The sequence below is a fragment of the Ctenopharyngodon idella genome, chromosome 7 (genome assembly GCF_019924925.1).
Source record: "Ctenopharyngodon idella isolate HZGC_01 chromosome 7, HZGC01, whole genome shotgun sequence".
In the NCBI taxonomy this organism is placed as follows: domain Eukaryota; kingdom Metazoa; phylum Chordata; class Actinopteri; order Cypriniformes; family Xenocyprididae; genus Ctenopharyngodon; species Ctenopharyngodon idella.
In genome coordinates, this window is record NC_067226.1 from 33260055 (window position 1) to 33281535 (window position 21481).

The 21481-nt window shown below is 37.2% G+C and overlaps 1 protein-coding gene across 2 annotated transcripts in view; it reads left to right on the top strand.

The window, feature by feature from the left end:
- efl1 (elongation factor like GTPase 1) overlaps nucleotides 1–21481 on the top strand; it is a 116636-nt gene that overhangs the window by 65317 nt on the left and 29838 nt on the right. For both annotated transcript variants that reach the window (XM_051900107.1, XM_051900108.1), the window contains exons 16-17: nucleotides 8242–8373; nucleotides 15576–15723. In XM_051900107.1, coding sequence (XP_051756067.1) covers nucleotides 8242–8373; nucleotides 15576–15723 — 280 coding nt within the window. The remainder of the gene's footprint in view (nucleotides 1–8241; nucleotides 8374–15575; nucleotides 15724–21481) is intronic.

Genomic DNA, 21481 nt, shown 5'->3' on the forward strand with positions numbered 1-21481 from the left:
AAATCACTTCCGCTTTTAAAAATGTATTTTTAATGAATTTCGAGTCAACTGAATAGACCAATAAACCTTCAGGTTTTCTTTCCTCCTCAGAAGTCATCAGTGAGTGGCACTGTGTTTTTTTTATTGAGTCTGGGAATTGTAATAACAACTTTTTAATAAGAGTAAAAATATGAATATGTAATATTGTGCATATTTTTTGAAAAATGTACCTCTCTGAAGTTTTTTTTTTTTTTAACCAACTATCGAGTTGATGGTCATCACATGGCTTTCTTGAGGTAAATGCAACGTTTTGTGATATTGTTGGCAAGCTGTTTTATTGATGTATTTCTGCGGTTGAAACTCTGATTAAGTGATTACATTAGAGATGGATTAATTTCAGTAAGTTGTACTGTATGTTTCAACATACTTTTTCATGTTCATTCATGTTTATTTCGTGCTTTAAAAGTAGAAAAGAGGAAGAGATAATAGGTTCACGTGCCACTTGACCCGAGGTGTTACAGCGACCCGTCACGCCACATTAAAGAGCACCAAACCACATGTATTGTTTGAATCCCGTAGTAAAATTGACAGAAACTTTGTTTTATATCAAAAGTAACCTGCTCTGTCTTATCTGTCGATGTGTGGTCTGTGTCCTCTTTGCTCTGCAATGTATGTTTCACTGCGTGAGAAAATGGACGTGTGGCATGAGAACAGTGTCAATTGCGCGAGCTTGAATGAGTGAGAGTTGGTGGCCCTTCATGACAGCATTATTTTTATATTTTGTAGTTATGTTAAACTTTCCCACATTTTACGGTTGCGTTTGCACTCCGGAGTGCTGTGTCTTCTATTGGATTGGATCCGGGAGGACAGCATTACAGTATTGTGCTACAGTGCCCCACTGGTCAAACTGCATTATTGCAGGCCCTTCAAATAGGTCATATGTGATAAAAAGACTATTCGACAACAAAAATATTTGTCGACTAATCGTTTCAGCCTTAATTTTTAGGCTATATTTAACTTAAATCCTGTACTATAGCACTGCTTTTGTACGCTTGACTGAATTGTTTGCTTGTGTTTATTTCCAATTGTCTAATTGCTATTGTTGTTAATTTAAATACTATTGTTAAATAAATTTTTTTTTTTAAAAAAGGGTCTGTTAGTGATTGTGATTTCGACTTCAGTGAAAGTTACATTATTACACCATTAGATGACAAATAAGGGATTCAGTAGCAGACTGGTTGTAAACAAGGAAGTTGTTTTAGCGCAGTCATGGGAAATCCCCTTAACTTTTAAATGGACAAAGATATTGCTTTCCTCAGCAGGCATTCAAACTGATTTTTATAATGGGTATAATATTATGGACATCGACCTGAAGAATGAATGCTGTATCAGATGCAGGCAATACACTTGTTTAGTCGATCTCTCTCTCATAATACCATAATACTCTACATAATACAATAAGATTCAATGAAGCGACTCAACGTTCCTTCGTAAAGTGACGTTTTAGAATTAGCATCTTGGGCTCAACTGTTAATCTGTCAACTTGAGATTTGAATCCGTGGCGGAAGGAAGTAGTTCCTCACAAAAGAGGGTTTTTAAAGTCAATCCATTGTTGTTTCTTATTTATTTACACACTCGTGCCGTCGAACTGTTGTATAAACTCAATATCACACTCGTAGCTGTACGATATTACTCAATAGTAGCACAGCTGTGATTACCTACGCCGAATCACAGCCGTGCTGATGTACAGCCATATCGCACAGCTACTCATGTGATATTGCTCATATACATGTATTATTCTGCGTGTCTGTCTGTTGTACGTTTTATTAGCCTTTTTTTACTTTTATTTCATCTACCCTGTTGAAAAGGCTAATAATACAGTGCATTCTAGAATTCTAAAACATCCAAAGTAGTGTTTTTTTTGTTTTGTTTTGTTTTTTTTTTCAGTCTGAAGTACTTTGCAACAAACCCCTCTTGATTTCCACCATCGTTTCTGCCAGGATGTAATTGTTCTTAATTTCCAAAACCCTTCAGCTCAGATTTAGCTTCCATTTTTTCAAGAGCGTCTATTTCTTCCATGTGTGGCCCAGATTCCTGCAGCGGGTCTGTTCTCCTACTGTATTCAATCGACATGTTCCTCTTCCCAGGTTATTTCAGCGGCCCTCTCTGCTTTTCTGTGCTTTTGTTGAGGAATGCCTCTGAGACGCAGTCACCTTTGAGTAATTACCTTCTCATGTTTCATGTTGAAAGAGCGTCTCTGTTTTACAGTTATAAAGAGCAGAGTGAACGGTGTCCTCAGCTCTGGGATCAGCTCTTATCAGAGGACGGCCGTTTCAGAACCGGGTCATTTTGGATGTTTCCCTTTAAGTTGAAGTTAAACACTTGCAAGATGAGCTCTGTATTGAAATTCATCTATCCTTTTCTTCTCTACAATTTTCTTCAATTAGTTCAGCTCGAACCACTTAACTCACCAACTGTGCTGTGTTCTGCTCTTTATTCACTTTATGCTTTAAGACATTTAAGATTGAAGTTTGTAGATCTAGTTCCAAATATGTATTTTAAGAATGCATAAAAGTACTTATCTATCACAGTATGGACATATCAAAGAATACTTTCAGCTTTTTTAGATAAACTCTTCACAAAATGTCAGATTTAATCACAAAAATCATGTCATTGGAATATTTGCATACTATCTATCTATCTATCTATCTATCTACAGTATCTATCTATCTATCTATCTATTGTTCTATCGTTCTAGCTATTGTTCTATCTTCTGTTGTTCTATTATTCAATCTGTTGTTCTATTGTTCTATCGTTCGCCCTATCTTTCATTCCATCATTCTAGTGTTTTTTGTTGTTCCGTCTCTTCTGTTTCTTTTTCAACTGAAAACAACGGGCCAGGCTTGTTTTGCTATTTTGTGGACCAACTAATTAGTGCAAAAACAATTCAGTAAAAAAAAGAAAATCTTTGCACATACAGTATGCTGATGCTAAAAATTGCACACCACACACTGTATGCATATCCTAACGAAGTGTACGTTATGCTGTAAGATTTACATTTGCAATCGGCTTCTGAAAACCTACACTGGTATTTGCTTCAGAAAAATGCCAGTTTAGATATATTTATTTTTATGTTTTAATAATTGCCTTGTGCTCATTTTCTTCGTTTTTCACCCTGAAAATCTGCAGCTCTGTGGTGTGGAAATCAGAAGCATGTGTGAGGTGAAAAGTTTAGAGCAGGATGGATTTATGTAGCAATCATTAAAACACCATCTGATGCCGATGAGCGAAGGATTTGCTTGTTTTTAGAGAGCCTGAACTTGTCCCGAGTTGCTGATCTGAGATCAGTCGTGCTGTGGGCTGTATGATGGGTTGGACGGGGGCGAGCTGGCCCTGAATCAGTGCTTCTGGAGGAGGGGGTGAGAGGGGTCAACACGAACAGGAAATCATCAGCGCTGTGGATAAATATGGCAGTGTGCCTCGGGCCCGGCTGGACGTATTAAGGAGTCACACACACAAAGAGCTCTTGTGTCTAGACTGACCGCTGCATGTGGCTCGACTTTCAGTGATGAACGAGTGACTCGCAGGTTAAAAGACTGTTGGTCGAGGAGGGGTAGAATAACCTCTTTTCAAATCATTCAGCCTTTTCTCTTCCTGCTGTCATTAGAGAAATCAAATCAATTTTGTTTAGAAAGGTTTGGGATATATATATATATATATATATATATATATATATATATTTATTTATATATAAATTTTTGGATTCAACAAAAGATATCTAGTTGTACTACCTTACATGCTTTGGATGTCATATCTTTGTTTTTTATTATTATTAAGGCCTTAAGGCTGTGTCACGTCATTGACCCATATACTATTCTACATTCAGCCTATGACTCTTTTTAAACAGATAGTTCTGCCCCTAAACTTACACCATTGGTTGAACCAATATTGTTTTGGTTGTGTTGCTCATTTCGACAATATAGTGCCACATTCTTTTTGGAGAATCATCCTAGGAATGGTTCACTTACATATTTCCACATTAAGATGGGATATAGGAACATAGAGGATAGTATGTTATTCCAATGTGATGATCCAGTATTTTCCTATACACTAGCCTAATATTGATAGACAACTATAATGTAAGTGATCCATCCAAAGGACAATTATGAGAAAAACAATGTGGCACTATCAAAACATTGTTCTGTTTGTTTGAGCACCACAATAAATAGATGACATTGCAACATTGGTTCAACCAATGGAATACATTTGGGGGAGTGGCCATCTGTTTGTTCTGACCAATGGTAGATGGGGGAGTGTTCAGAGAAGTTGTTTAAAACCATCCCTGGCTCTATTTGCAATAGCATACTATCCTCTGTTAAAACCTTTAAATATATTTAATATGATAAAAAGTCATGTATAATCAGGGCTTGACATTAACACCCGCCAAATGCGAGCGTATTTCAGCAGTGGCGTGTAAAACAGTCACTCCTACTAGCCACTTTGGCGGGTTGAATTGTATGTATAATATATACATTTTTCAATTGTAGTCTTTTAAAAAGGCATCTGAAATAATAAACTAAGTGCAATGTAGTGTTGTCAAAAATACAGATTTTTCGATACTGAAATATCTGAAACAGTTCCAATACTTGTTTTCAGCAGAACAGATACACGATACCAGCTGCTCTTTCTCTCTCTCTCATCTCTCTGACAGCGAGTCGACACACAAACCCTCCTCCCCTCACTCACTCGTTTCATTTGCTCCGGATGAACATTGTTGGTGTTACAGGGCTGGAATTTCAGCGTGGGATTGTGCGTATTGCGCATAATTTTACCGTAGATTTTGTGCTCACACACACATAAAGCCGCCTCTCAGTACTAAATTGAGTTATTTTTCGCTGCTTATTGTGCTTAAACAGTCAAATAAACACAAAATAATGTCAAAATGTCAGTCTTGGCGAGTATTCACATAAACACAGTCAGTTATGTTTTAACAGTTGAGAAAGAAAACGCATGTGTAACAGTGTAATGGATCCGTGCGTCAGGTCTTAAAGTGACAGCAGCCTAATAAACCTGCTGCTAAATTATGAGATAATATTAAAAATATCTATATGGCAGTTTTCCCCATGGTATCCATATCAAAATTGTGGCCAGTGAAAATGCTGAGTGACTAGTAACTCTGGAAAACCACTAGACGCAGTGGATGGAGAGCAAAAAAGTTCATGTCAAGCCCTGTGTATAATGTATTCAGAAAGGGATGAACTAATCCCTGACAGTTTGATCTTGTATCATCCAGAAGGGGTTGATTTTGCGAGAACATCTTAATAATTGTGCATTAATCAGCTTATTGTACGGCTACTTAACAAATAAATTAATAAATGAAAATAAAAATTTTATTTGATTTTGAAATTATTTATGAGAAGAAGGGGGATACGAGAGACATGAAACTAGCACAGATATGGAGGAAATCAATTGCTTGGGACAACAGTCAGGTATACAGTTTAAGTTCATTATACACAAATATTTGACACGATTGACCAATCAGACTCAAGTATTCCTGTTTTTTTTTCCAAGGATGCTGTGTTCTAAAATAGTTACAAACTAGTCTGTGTGTTCTAAACCAAAGAGACCGTCTCATTTTCCCATGCCTCGAGGCATCTGTGCAACATCCTGCCCTGGAAAACTTGTGCCCTAATCCAGACATATGCAAACACTTATAGAAAGAATGTCAAAGCAGGACACATACGATCCCTCCGATGAGCAATTCATCGACTGTGTATCTCGCTTTGCATTAACAACCCTTCCGTCTTAAATTAATTTAGCAGCTTTTAAGCTTTTGCACATTTGACATCGTACACATGGTTTATTTTTCTGTATTTGCTATGTCTGCACGATATAATAAACCTTTGAGTCAATCCATGATGTCATTCTCTGAATGCACAGATACTGATCTCGTGGGAGAGATCGACCCAGCGAGTCAACATCGCCTGAACCTTCAGACTTAAGACTTCATACGGCCACTGCAGGCCTGCGCTGTGATTACCGTTAAGCCATTTTTATTACCGTCTTTACAGCCTCCAGGTGTTTGCTCATGAACACGATTGCGAGTCTGTCTGGAATTGGCCCTTAATAAGCCCAGCCTTTGACAGAAGCTCTTGACTCATCGCAGGTTCATTGACTGAACAAACTAACCTCTCGAGTTGGGGCTCTGCTGTCCTGATGGAAACACTCTTGGACCTGATGTAATTCAACTGAATGGGATTCGAGGGGCGAGTGAAATGGTCTTCTTGCTGAGACGCTGAAGCACTTCATTCAGTTGTCCCTATCAGGCAGTTTTTATATGAATGCATCTCTTCCAGGTTACTGCCTGCCAGTCAGTCCCAAAAAAAGTTTTTGTTTGTTTTTGGAAAGTGTAAGATGTCTGTTAAGTTGAAGATCTTACTGTGGGCTTTTGCACATACAGTGCAAATGAAGCAATTGAGGAAATTGCTTCAGGAATGAGATTATTGTAAGAACTTTATCTATATTCATAATCCATGATCTGTATTTTACCACTCATATCCTCTCTCCAAATTGATGTATTTTATTTTAAAAAACATGATGTTGCTTCCTGTAAATTTTGAATTTTTTCATTCTTGACCAGTGGTTTTAAATTCAGCTTGGATGGTATAGGCCCTGTTTTCACCTGGCATTAAGATGTGTTTTGGTGGATCGGATCACAAGTAGACGAGGGGGACACATTACCGTTTACACCTGGTGTTTTAATCCATCTCTTTTGTCCACTTTCCAACACTTCTGTCCTGATTTCTTCGATGGGAGGGTCTATGGACGGGTAAAAGTATGGCTTTTTTCAGATCTTTCTATCTTTGAGTGAAGTTAAAAGCTGGATGTCAGAAAACTTCCTTCAATTAAATGATTAGTTAGAAGTGTTAGTTTTTGGACGCCCGGATTCTGCCGATATCCTCTCAAAAACCTTGGGTCCTATAACTAACACTGTACGTACTTACGCAAGAAATTTGGGAGTTATTTTTGATCCAGAACTTAAATTTGACAAACAAATAAACTCAGTTGTCATATCAGCATTTTGTCAGCTTAGGATGATCGGCAAAATCTTTTCTTTCATTCAGGGACTTAAAAACCGTTATCCACGCATTCAAGACTGGACTACTGCAATTCATTATATTTAGGGGTCACTCAGTCTTGTTTGTCTCGCCTCCAGTTGGTCCAAAATGCTGCGGCCAGATTTTTAACAGGGACTAGGAAGAGGGAAAATATTACATCTGTTTTGGCTAGTTTGCACTGGCTCCCCATTGAGTATAGAATCCAGTTCAAGGTATTATTGTTTGTCTATAAGTCCCTGACAGGCTTGGCACCAAACTTCTTATCTAATCTTCTCTCCTATCATCAGACCAATAGGCCTTTAAGGTCATCAAACACTCTGTTGCTGTCAGTACCCAAGAAACGCTTAAAACTTAAGGGGGATCGTGCATTTTCGGTGGCAGCACCCCAGTTGTGGAATAACTTGCATTTTTGCTTGAGATCGGCCACTTCTGTAAGGTTTTTAAATCTTTACTTAAGACAAATCTTTTTAAAAAGGCTTATGGGCTGGAGTAACTGCTGTATAGTTTTATTTTGTGTGAATTTAGTGTTGTGTGATTTGTTTTATTTGTTATTTGTTTTATTGCTATTAGCTTAATTCTATTTCTCTGTGCAGCATGTTAAATTTGTGTTCATATATGTAAGTTTTATAATACTGATATGTTGTTGAAATTTGGTTTTGGTTTATTAAAGATGAGTTTGAGCCCAGGCCCACCCACATGAAAAATAAAAACCACTAGACTACTTTTTATTTTCTAGCTGATAAATGTTTATAGTCCTATCACAACCGAGTTACTAAGTACACTTTTTAGGGATGTTGCCCTAGGCCAGATGTCATATCACCACCAGATTTTAGGGTTTCTCCATCACAGCACTGCAATCATGTCTGTTATTGCAGAAGTTCTTGAAAGTGTGTTTTTCTTTTTCCATCACAGCGTGCACAAACACATGCTTACACTCTTACTCACACACCCTCCCACCTAAATGGGCACACACAGGGGCCTTTGTTATGTCAGGCAGCCGTTGTATAAATAATAATGTTTAAAAAAATTTTAACATCTCTTTTTTGGAACATTAGTGGAGTCCTGAGGTTTAAAATCCTGTGTAAAAACAGTTTGACTGGTCTGTTGAATGCAGTTTAGTTTAATGTCATTTGTATCTCTGCAGGTATTGGTGGCATGGAGGACTTCATTCTCAAGTCGGCCACCATCTCGACATCTCCTGCCTGCCCACCCTTCACGCCAATCAACTTTGAAGCCACGCCCATCGTCAGAGTAGCAATCGAGCCCAAACATCCAAGTACGTGTTGATAAGCAAAAGCAGAACACATTCACCTTGAGTACTATTTTGCATTGTGGTGCAGCAGGTAAAGCATTGCAGAAAACTACTAGATACATCAAGAAATTAAAGCTGCAAGCAGCAATGAAAGGGCCCTCGCACCTGTGCCACCACCACCCGTTGGCTTTAGGAAAACAGAGCACGGTGGGCAATATGCGTTTGTATATAAATATAGGAGGACTGCGTCAGTCACTTGTATTTGCCACACTTCCTGCTTCCAGCTGGTGGCGATATGACTATAACTACATTTTGGTGTGTAGATGTCTTCAGGCCAGGGCACTTATCAAACATGTGAAGTTTGAGGCAGATTGGACATTGTATGCCTGACTTACAACAACTTTCATTGCGAAGCATCGAACTTTGTCAGGACACGTACTTTAGCGAAAACTCAAGATCTTCGCAATTTAACATCGCAAAGGCCTTTAGATTAGACTGACCATATATGACGTTGATCTGATTAAAGCTCTAGGAGGAGTTTGTTAAAGTACAATGTATGGAAATGGCAAGAACTGCAAAAATTTTGCAAAGAAAACTCAAAATATCTCACTTCCTGTTGGGTTTTCAGATTTTGCACCCAGGGACTTTTTTTGTAGGTATTGGGCTGTTACATGCGTCTGCCGAATTTCATACCTGTGCGTGAAACGTAGCGCAAAGGGCGCTTAGTTGAAATTTTGTAGGTGGCGCTATCGAGCCATTTTGCCACACCTAATTCTGAAACCCATATCAGATGTAAATTTTCACCACTTCTGACACGTGTGCAAAGTTTCTTGAGTTTTCGATCAATTTTAGGCCCTCCAAAATGCCATTCATTTTGGAGAAGAAGAAGAATTGACTGAGCAATTACAATCGGGTCCTCACACCATCGGTGCTCGAGCACTAATAATAACTGATGAGCAAAGAAGAGTGCATTGAATCATCATGATGACTCAACCATATAAATGAACAAACGGTTATTTTTTTCTCTGTCCTGGGGCTAGTTCTGCATATAATAGAAACTATTTAGGGTGTATATTTAGCTTAGTTTCTCTTTATCGAGTATCTCCGATGATTCTGTTACACCAAACATAATATGTGTGTGTAGGGCACCAAACCCATCTCGAGTGTTTGCTGCCAAAAACCTCAAATTTTTTTTTTTTTTTTTTTTTTTTTTTTTTTGTTTCATCTGACCATAGAACCCATCCTGTTTGAATTTCCAGTAGTGTCACTTACTTTTCAAATGTTCTGTGGTCAGATGTATAAAAAAATATTTGCTTTTTGGCAGCAAACACTCAAGATGGGTTTGGTGCACACAGGGATAAAAAGTACCCCATGTATACAATGAAATATACTGCTGGATCTTTAATGTTTTGGGCCTATTTTTCTGCCAGAGGTCCTGGACGTCTTGTTCAGATACATAGCATCATAGATTGTGACAAACAGCAAAAGATAAAAAAATCAAAACCTGACTGTCCCTGATAGAAATCAAGGTTGGATCTTCCATCAGGACAATGATCCAAAACAAACATCAAAATCAACACAAAAATGGGTCACTGAGCACAAAACCAAGCTTCTGCCATGGCCATCCCATTTCCCTTACCTGAACCCTATAGAAAATGAGTGGGGTAAACTAAAGAGAAGAAACACCAACATAGAGCTGGGAGTCTGACTGCATATACCCAAAGTCCCTTTAAGACAAGTCATTTCACTCGGCAGCCCTTTTTGAAATACCTCTCGGGCATCCTAGTGCAGCTCCTATCTCTTTGAATGGGGAAACATCAAATTCTCCAAAGCTGTTTGTTAAGCTTTCAATTAAATTTCATATTTGAAATCACCAATGAAATCTGACAACAACTGTCTCATAAATGTTGTTTTTAAACGCTTGAATCATGACAAAAAATTTTTCATGCTGGATCAAGCTAATGAGCAGTCCTAAGTGTGCGTCTCTATAGGAAGTGCGCGTCTAACTGTTTCAATAGGAACCGGAGCTTCTAACGGCAGCTGCAGTGATATAATGACTTTACCAATCAGCGATTGGCTCTTATTTAGAAGGCGGGACTTATTCCGCCATATTGCGCGTTGCACTTTCTCCCATTTATAATAAAACGAGTGACATGTCTTTCTATATATATAAAGTCTTTGATATACCTTCTACAGCACACTGATCCATTCAGAATTACTAAACACTAGGGCTGTCCTCGACTAAAGATTTTTCTGGTCGACTAGTAGTAACTAGTAGTAACTTGACTAATCGCACGTTTATTAATAAACCATATAAAGAGCATAATAAATCATAATAAGCCTTTAATGCCTACATAGCCTAATCAGCATTCAAGCGCACGCATAAAGCTTGTCACAGCGCACCGGCAGAACTAATAATTAAAATAATTATGAATGCATCAGGGAAAAACAGCAAGGAGATTGCTTTAACATTTTAATAATTAATTGATAAACTAGTGTTTTCTGTATTTTCGGCTGCAGTGATGAAGTTGATGTTGACTCGTCATCTTCGCAGTAGTGGACGAGCCTATATTCACGTTTCATATGGATTACATAACCCGAGAATATTTGTTTTCCATTTAAATTGGTTCATTTAAAAGTAGACATTTCTCTTTCTAAAGATATGTTCTTCATGTCTGTGAAGAAAATTTACATGGAGTTTCGGTTCTTTTTTCTTTTCTTTTTTTTTTTTTTGGGCATGCTCAAGTTCACAGAGAGAGACGGCAGAAAGCGCATCCTGTTTGCTTTCATTATTTTACAAAAGCACAAGGTTTTGTTGTTATTGTGAGTGCACAAAAATACAAGTAGACTCTACATAGATTCAAAAGATGTATTACTCTTATCTGTATGACCAAAAATGACGGAGTATTTTAAGTGCAAGTGATCGCACCGGCGCCTCCATGTTAGCTGTCATACAGTAAGCGCGCTGCTATTCAGCTTTCACACTCCGCACAAACACTTGAATAGCCCACATTTATCTAGGTTTAAAGCGAGCGGCCATGTAAAGTTACAATACTTACATGTTTCAGATGATAAGACATATTTGAGGTGGATGAATGATAGGCGAGCATTTGGATGTCCTGCCTGATGTACTGGAATTACCACATAGACCAGCTGTTAACGATCTGTCCATCACAGACTGCTTGACTTCACCACTTCCTGTGAATTTTTTTTTCTGCAACTAATACAGTTTTGGTTGACGAAGCCTCTTCTCGTCGATTAATGGTTAGTCGACTATTAGGGGGCAGCCCTACTAAACACAGCAACACACATGACAAATCCTGAATGTGTGGAAACAACGTGAATGTACAGAAATGTGTCTGTGCATAAATACAGTGTGTGATCAGGTCATCGAGAGCGCACACATGGTTTGTTTGAGCATCAATATAATGGACTTACGCACGCTTACTGTACGACTGCTGTATGTCACGGCAGTCGTCTTTACCTTGATGTCAATCGTCATCCATTAAAACTTTACTAGCGAGACACTGGTTTGCTTTATCCAGCCTTTTTCTACTGTTTGAACTACATATTTAATTTGTGTGTATGTCTGTGTGTGAAGCCTTAAAAACTGCCTACAATGGCAGCTCACAATGACTAACCATAAAAAAGGATGCATAAGCATACAGATTAAATTGTCATCTCTTATGGGTCTCTAAGGTGTAAATATCCCTCAAAAAGGTGCTGTAATGGCAACTTCTCCAGGTTCACTCAGAGGTGGTGTTATGATTCTCATTAGCAGTGTCAAAGATGGCATGGAAACCCCATCCATATAAAAGCATCACACTCGCTCATGTGGGACGCATTAGTCACAAGCACAGCTGTAATGAGGAAGTTAAATGTTTCCCAGTTTAGCACTGTCTGATCTCAATTGTGCGATCACACAAACACAAGAGCTCATTGTGAGGGTCATCACTGTCCCAGAGTGCTGTTTCAGGGTTTAGTTTCATAACTGTAACTTCAGCTGCCTTCGGGTCAGGCGAGGCCGTTGCTGGTGAAAACATTCACCATCTTTATTAAAAGCTCTCATAGTCAGTACAACATGTACCGAAGGAATTTGCTTTGATGTCAAACAGCACTTTTATTTGAAGAGAGAATGAGAGGCTGCTTTAAAGGGGTCATATCATATTATCATTTTGTTTTGTTTTTTCCCCTTCTAGGTCTGCTTTTAATGTTAGTGAAAATTTGCACCATTTAGTTTTTACGTGCCTTTATGACTCTTTTTGATATGGAAACCGCCACTAAATAAAAAAATAAAAACAGTAATTGCAACTTTTTATCTCACAATTCTGACTTTTTATCTCGCAATTGCGAGTTATAAAGTCACAATTCTGAGATATAAACTCACAATTGCGTGATATAAAGTCAGAATTGCAAGATATAAACTTGCTATTGCGTGATATAAAGTCACAATTCTGAGATATAAACTCACAATTGCATGATATAAAGTCAGAATTGCAAGAAAAAAAAGTTTCACATAATTGTGAGTTTAAATCTCACAATTGTGAGAAAAAAAGTCTGAATTTCGAGAAAAAAGTCAGAATTGTGACTTTATATCACGCACTTGCGAGTTTATATCTCAGAATTCTGACTTTTTTTCTCACAATTGCGAGTTATAAAGTCAGAATTACTAGAAAAAAGTCAGAATTCTGACTTTATATCACGCAATTGCGAGTTTATATCTCACAATTCTGACTTTATAACTCGCAATTGTGAGAAAAAAAGTGAATTCTGAGATAAAAAGTAATAATTACTGTTTTTATTTTTTTTATTTAGTGGCGGAAACAGGCTTCCATATTTTGACCCCCTTAGAATTTCACAGGACATTTTTTGCTGCTTTATATTTTAAAACTGTCTGTTTGTGAAATAAATGTAAACACTGTTTTGTGCACCGACACGGGCTGAGGGTTTGCTCTCGGGTCAATATACAGTAGATGGTAGCGCATTCTGAGAGGTGTTTAGATGGTAGTTCATTCTGAGAGGTGTTTACTGTAGTTAATGTGCATCCTTCAACAGCCCCTTTACAAACCTGCATCATATGAACAGATTCACAAAATAAAATGTAGTGTTGTCATGATACCAAAATTATGATTTCGATATAATACCCGACTAAAATACCACGATACCGATTCTGAATCAATACCACAGCAAAAAACTAAAACAGTAAAAGTAATTGAATAATATGACAGAACTTAAAATTAAATGTTTTATTAATTATTTTTTAAAAACTAAAAACTCACTTGACTGGCGTGTTCCTGCCCTGCTTTTTGACCATTCCCTCCCCGTTATTTAAAAAATAATCATAATTACATGCAACAGTGTGAACGTACTTACAAAGATGTCTGCAAGAATCACATGATCAATCGTGTTAACATTCGCTAACCTTTCACAATTCTGAACAGGTTGGGATGGGGTGGGTGATATGACCAAAATCTTTTCATGATACGAGAAACTTAATAAATTTTTTTAAATGTAACTTTTTAATAACAATAGAGTTATTTAATTTTATTTTATCTTTGTTCTTAAAAAAATAAGCAAAGATGCAAATTACAAACAACATCACAAATACTATACAAGAAAGACACAAATGAAATAAACAGTGCTTTACATTTTTCAGGTAGGCCAGTAGGTCTATTAACAGTAGCATTCAAGTAAGAATAGAAAGAATAGAAAGTTATTCAGTCAAGCATTGGGAGATTTTCCATTTTCTTTTGTTGTTTGATTAACATTAATATCACAGACAGCAGCAGGAATATTAGGCTGCTGTCACTTTAAAAGCCTCAATGGCATCTAAAGTGGAGAGAACAAGGACACGGGTCTTTAGAAAGTTTTATTCGTCCACAGACATCTTCCCATTCTTTTCTCCTCTTATCGCTAGTAAAGCAGTGAAGACTTGCATTGCTTCTCTTGTTGCCCTTCAACTGAAAATTACAACCAAGAGCCGCACAATGTGGCATCATATATTATATTCCAAGTTGTGTTGCGGTAAAAATAGCAACAGGGTTGTGTCAGTAGCTCACTGAGTGCAACCATTTGATGTCATCGACGTATAATGCACTGTGAACCTAAACAAAATGGCACCCCCATTGTCCAAAATATGTATTAAACTAAGTGAATTTTTTAAATAGCGTAAATCGTTCATGGGTTTTCTACTACATATTTCATTAAGAGACATTATTTACATTATATTAAGCCATACAAGTCTTAATACCCAGGGTTCCCTTTAAGACCTGCACGGATTGGAACACATCCGATTTCTTTCTCAACTGTTTACGACTAAAGACATACCCGACTGTGTTTATGTGAATACTCGCCAGGACATTTTGACAAATGTTTGACCATTCAAGTGCAATAATCCGTGAAAGAGAACTTAAGTCGCGATTGAATGCTGTCTAAAAGGCGGCTTTCTGTGCGCACGCTTCAGGTCTGAGCCTGGCATCGCTTTATTTTCTCATGCATGCACTTCAAGATCTTGAAGTGTCAAAAGGTCATTCGGTTCAACCGTCCAAAGGCCAATACAGCCATTAATTTCCATTTTGGACCATTTTGGATCAAGTCATGCAGTCAATATCATGTGACAGGATGTGACATAATTCAGTCACCTGCAAAGGACCACATGGTCATGAAGCACAGTAACTAACTCTCTCTTGACTTTTTGAAAAATTAATGTTTTCACTTGCTTATACGCATGTCCCGAAACATCAGGTCATTCGGTACAACCGCTATTAAAACATGAAAAATGTTGTAATATTTTAAAAACTTGTACTAAATATAAAATGTTTGATTGTCCTTTTGTTAGCTAGCTAGCTAGATATCAGCCTGTTAGCATTGTTTGAAAATATCATCATTCGGTATAACCAAAAGTGTCATTCGGTAAAACTGTAATTTTGGTTAAACCGAATGACTTTTTTGGTGACAAATTTTGTCCATCTTGTAAAAAATGACAAAAGCAGTGTTAATTGATTATAAAAACCACATAATCTCATTGTTAACACTTTATAAAACTTTTTTTTTTACACTTTTAAAAAACGTATTTGTCAATGACCCAAATATAAAAATGCAGAAAGTTTTCTGTTATGGGAAGGTTAGGAGTAGAATATACAGTTTGTACAGTATAAAAATCATTATGTCTGTGGGAAGTCCCCATAAAACATGAAAACCCAACGTGTGTGTGTGTGTGTGTGCAGGTGAGATGCCGAAGCTGGTGCGAGGTATGAGATTGCTGAACCAGGCTGACCCATGTGCCGAAGTGTTGATTCAGGAGACCGGAGAGCATGTTCTGGTCACTGCAGGGGAAGTGCACCTACAACGCTGCCTGGATGACTTGAGAGAGAGGTGAAGAACCACACACACACATACACATAATATATATATATATATATATTTATTTATTTATTTACACACAACCAGTAAGGTTATTTTTTAAAGAAATTAATACTTTAATAAGGATGCATTAAATTGATTAAATGTCACAGTAAAGACATATAATGTTACAAAAGATTTCCATTTATTAGTATAGTATTGGGAAAAGAATGTTCCCAGACAGGAGATTTATATGATGCAGGCATCGGCTGCTTGTCTCCTTCGCTTGCCATGCTGAACTGCAACACACCAACGCGTGAAGAACTGTAATGTCAGCAACAGATTTACATACTAACAGTTGATTGGACAGCTGTTCACACGTGAAACGCATGCGGAGCGTATCCATTGACAGAAACATAGCTTTTTTTACACATAGTTTTTTTTCCAACAAACCTTATTATAGGTGAAATATATCAGTAAAAAACCTTATTATTTTTGCCGAGAACTGTTACACTCCTAGTTTTTACTGTATTTTTGATTAAAAAATAAATAAATAAATGCAGCCTTGATGAGCACAAGAGACTTCGTTCAATAAAGAATTTTCCCTCAATAAACTCCTAATTTACTGCTTATTAATAGCTAGTAAGCTAGTTGTTAAGTTTAGGTATTGAGTAGGATTAAGAATGTAGAATATGGTCATGCAGAATAAGGCATTAATATCTGCTTTATAAGTACTAATAAACAGCCAATATCCTAGTAATATGCATGATAATAAGCAACTAGTTAACAGTGAAAATTGGACCCTACACTAAAGTATTACCAAACAATCTTACTGACCCCGAACTTTTGATGTGTTTACCTTCATAACTGCATATTAGAACAGAAGAAAATACCTCGCTGAGACTGGGTTCTGCTTTATTTTATTCATGTGTATGATTGTTTTTCATGCTAGACAACATGGAGCACTGACAACACATATCATTTCTATAATGTGTTGTTTTGGATAAAACAGAATATTTAACAGGAAATAATGCAGCTTGGAGGTTTGGTTAATAATATTTCATTTTTCTACACCTGCATGGCAAGGTCATGGCATGTCATTGCAGTATGATGGAAGATAATGAAAACAAACATTTTCTTTAGAATGACATGCACTGATGAAACATTTACAAGTTAAATAGTTAAATAGTCAATTTTGACTTATTGTTTGATTTGCATAATTTTCTATGTGACATATATGATTTTCATCACATTATCAGATCTCTGTATTTTGTTGGGCTCGGACAATTTCTGTTTCTTTCTTCTCCCCATTCTCAATCATCTCATACTTCTCTTTCTCTCACAATCTCTGTTTCACTGCGGTGGTTGCAGATCAATATCTCTTGATGTCGGTCTATGAGCATTGAGCCTCCTGTACTATTGCAGAGCTTCAGCTAATTCACACCTCTGTGGCTTCTTCAACACAGACTGACTTGACAAATTATTCATGGCTCAGACAAGGCACAGTTTTTTGCTTGGATTGTCTGGATTGTTTTGTTTTTTTCCTCCTCTGCTGTGACACTGTGAATACAGCAGTAGGACATCAGGTGATTTTGGGATACATTTCTCAGGAATACTTGATTCTATTGTACAGTCAGCAGACATTATATACACTTAAAATATAACAAGCTCAATATAGCATGTCTACAAGTCAAAAACAATTAAAGAATATTATATTGTAGTGTCAAATTTGTTTAAGTTGGATTTGACACATACTCTCATAATTAAAATGTTGAAGATGTTTCCTCCAACTTTAATAAGACACCTGGGTACATTTGGCTTGCCCTTGAGTTTTAACCTTGTATAAACAACATATCCGCATAAATTAGCAGCACCACATGCTAAATATTGGTTGGAGCATTAGCTGCTTAATCCATCACATCTGCCCTCGCATATCAGTAGCTGGACCCTTCCTTCAGTGTTTTCTAAAGATAACACCTAAATCTAGGTCAGACTGTGGGTCTTCAAAAGTACCTGTCAAAAGTTGCTATATTCTAGCCACATAATGATGCATTTGGTTTGTCAATTGAGTGTTTGCAATTTTGTGGAATTGGATCCGGTTATTTCTATAGGATAATACATCTAGGTTTAAATTAGGTCAGTCTCATGAAGAAATATGAAATATGCAAGTCATATATAAAAAAGATAATCACACACACACATATGCAAATTCTCATCACTTTAAAGGTGCAATATGTAATATTTTTGCAGTAAAATATCCAAAAACCACTAGGCCAGTGTTATATATTTTGTTCACTTGAGTACTTAGAATATCCAAAATGTTTCCAACTATTTGTAAATTGTGAGAAAATTGCAATTTTAACCAAGGCTCCGGGACGTGTGATGAGTCGCCTGTCAATTGTGTCATACCCGCGTTACCCTCGGTTTCTGGTTTTATTTTGTAGAAACCATGGAAACACCAAAGACGCTTTAATATTTACATGTTTTAATAGGAAAGGGAACAACTGTTTGGTTACGTTTATAGACAGAAAACTAATTGTTTTATATAGCTCAACACAAGTCTTACTGTTTAAATCTAATTTTCTTGATTTTTTGCGAGTACCGGAAAAGCGGAAGTGGCGCCGGCGACTGTGGCATAATAAAAGTTCCGCTGCTCGTGAGGCGTGTGTTGCGCAAACGCTCCAGCGGCCTCGTTCAGCTCCCACAACACTCGGTCCTGCTCTGCTTCATACTACAGTAACGTTAATAATCGTATCCATGAACATGATTTCTTCCCGGGTCCTATCCCGATTGTTTCCACCGGCAGTTGAGGTGAAGACCACATGTCCCAAGATTCTGCGCTCAAACTTCATCAAACTACACCTTTGTTTTGAATATGCCTCTAGCAACCTCTAGCAGACAGAATTTTTACATATTGCACCTTTAATACATCCTGAATTATCCTGTATCAGCATGAATACATCTAATATTGTCATTGTGTAACTTACAATTGTACTTTACACACTGCAAAAAAAAAAAAAAAAATCAAATATATAGATATTTTAAATATATTTTAAATTTATTTAGATATTTTCAACAACATACGTTTATTTGAGAAGCAACACTGCATGTGATATCGATTTATCAATTGTATCTTAGATTTAGGTGTATTTTGTCTTGCTGTGCTGACACTGTTACAATCTGCTGGTCAGCAAACACGATGGAGAATTAAATATTCAGTCTTTAATAGCAAATCCAACATAAGACAAGAATAATAAAGTACTAACCAAACATACATTAACACAAGACAAAACACTAGGGAGAAATAAGGGCTAATAAAAATAAGGTAACTAAATGAACAACAGGTGAACATAATCAGTAATTAAGGGAACAAACTGGCACACATTAGGAAACTAGCTGTGTCTGAAATCGCCCCCTATACCCTTAAATAGGGCACTATTTGAGAGGACAGGCATTTGTAGGGGTGTCCTGAAACCATAGTGAATGGTATCGAGTGTACTCATTCAATCAACTCAATAATGAGTGTACAACTGATGTACGCTCAACGGCTAGAGAATACCCATAATTCACTGTGATAGTCAAGTGCTGAATGAAATCCCGCTTCCCACCAGAAGATGGCGCCTGCAGCTGAATCATTCATCCATCCATTTTCCAAACCGCTGGTCCAATGTGGCTACAGCGTAATATCATACAAGTATAAATACATTTTTAAGGTTTATACATGCTAGTTCAACTTCAAGATAAATCTTTTCATTACTACTGGAGCTGCCAGTTTGCTAAGATTCAAATGATTATTAAACGGCAGGCACAAACTATGCAAAAGCTGCAGCCCTTCTGGCACTTTCAGTGTCCGAATTCACTCACTTGTTTTCAATCAGTTCTTTCAAGTGGACTATATTAGTGGAGTAATGTAGGGAATAGTGAATGAGGGTGTAGGGGGCGATTTCGAACACAGCATAGGTCAAATGACACGGCACACAGGCTAACAGGAACAGGGAAAACAGAACCAAAACAGAGCATACACATTACAGACAGATTTTGTTACTAAATATTTCAAATAAGTGAAGAATCTGCTAGTGTAGTTCAGCAAAATACACTTATATTAAAAATACAGTTAATAGAAAACTAGTCTTAAAGGATTAGTTCACTTTAAAATGAAAAGTACCCCATGATTTACTCACCCTCAAGCCATCCTAGGTGTATATGACTTTCTTCTTTCAGATGAACACAATCTGAGTTATATTAATAAATATCCTGACACATCCAAGCTTTATAATGGATGTGAACGGGACCAACGAGTATGAGCTGAAGAAAGTGCCTCCATCCATCATAAACGTACTCCACATGGCTCCAGGGGGTTAATAAAGGCCTTCTGAAGTGAAGCGATGCTTTTGTGTAAGAAAAATATCCATATTTAACAAGTTATAAAGTAAAATATCTAGCTTCCACCAGACTGCCTTCCATTTTCAACTTATGAAAAATCATAACTGATGTTGCGTCAGTTACACTTTTTTCGTAATTTGAATAGGGAAGGCGTAAGACGTAGCGTAAGTGTTTTACACTTTCTGCGTAAGTTGAATATGGAAAGCGGTCTGGCGGAAGCTAGATATTTTACTTTATAACTTGTTAAATATGGATATTTTTCTTACACAAACGCTTCGCTTCAGAAGGCCTTTATTAAGCCGTGTGGAGTACATTTATGATGGATGGATGCACTTTCTTAAACTTCATACTCAGTTCCATTCATTGCCATTATAAAGCTTGGATGCGTCAGGATATTTATTAATATAACTCTGATTGTGTTCATCAGAAAGAAGAAAGTCATATACACCTAGGATGGCTTGAGTCAAAACAAAAATTGTGCAGTGCAAATGTGCATTGAGCCAAATGAAATTACATTCTAGTTCATAAATGTTGCAAAACTAAATGTTATTCAAACAAACAGGGAGATTACAGATGAAAAAAAATGCTCTACATGACATCTTCCTGATGAAAATTGAGAAAGCGGACATGCAGCAAAATATTTGAGCTGTCAGGGAAAAATATTCAGTTCAGAAATGAGATGAGGAAAGTTGACTTTTATCATACTCCACTGGGTTCATTCCCACTAAAAACTGCAGGCATCCTCTCTCATTTGGATGGCCAAAAAATCATTTCATGAATACATTACCAGTACTCATTCAAAGAAGGAAAGAAATTCAGTGTGTTTATTTTGATTCGCAATGTAAACTGTCACCTAAAATGCAAATGAAACAAGTTATTCTTTGATAACTCCTGGCACTGTTTATGCAACTGGTTGGTGCATTTTAAATGTAAATTAGGTGACTAGTAATTGGTAAGCTCTTTTGTTTTGCTTGAGAATAAAAATGGTCCAGGATATTTGGAAACCCACCAGAATGACTTTTGTTGTGATTTCTACATGCTGCTACGGTTGGCTGCGTGTCATGGTTTGTTATATTTTTGTCGTTCCAGAAACTGTCCTTCATCTCGTTGATAGTACTACAAAATCAGTTTGAGTTAAGACCTGCGAGAGATGTAGCGAAGAGACGAGGGACAAATCGAGTGAGAAAGTGTCACATTAACACAAAGGATCGGGAAGCCAGAGAGGGATATGTCATGTTTTGTGGATGTAGATTAAATTTGACGATCCTGACTTGGCTGTGCTAGAACAGTGATTGGCTTGTGAAATCGCACCAGCGTTCCTTCGCTAAAAATGTTGTAGTGGTGTAAGGAGACACAAATGAGCTCTCACACACTCCCCATCTGGTGCTCTGCCTCAAGCTGCGGGCCT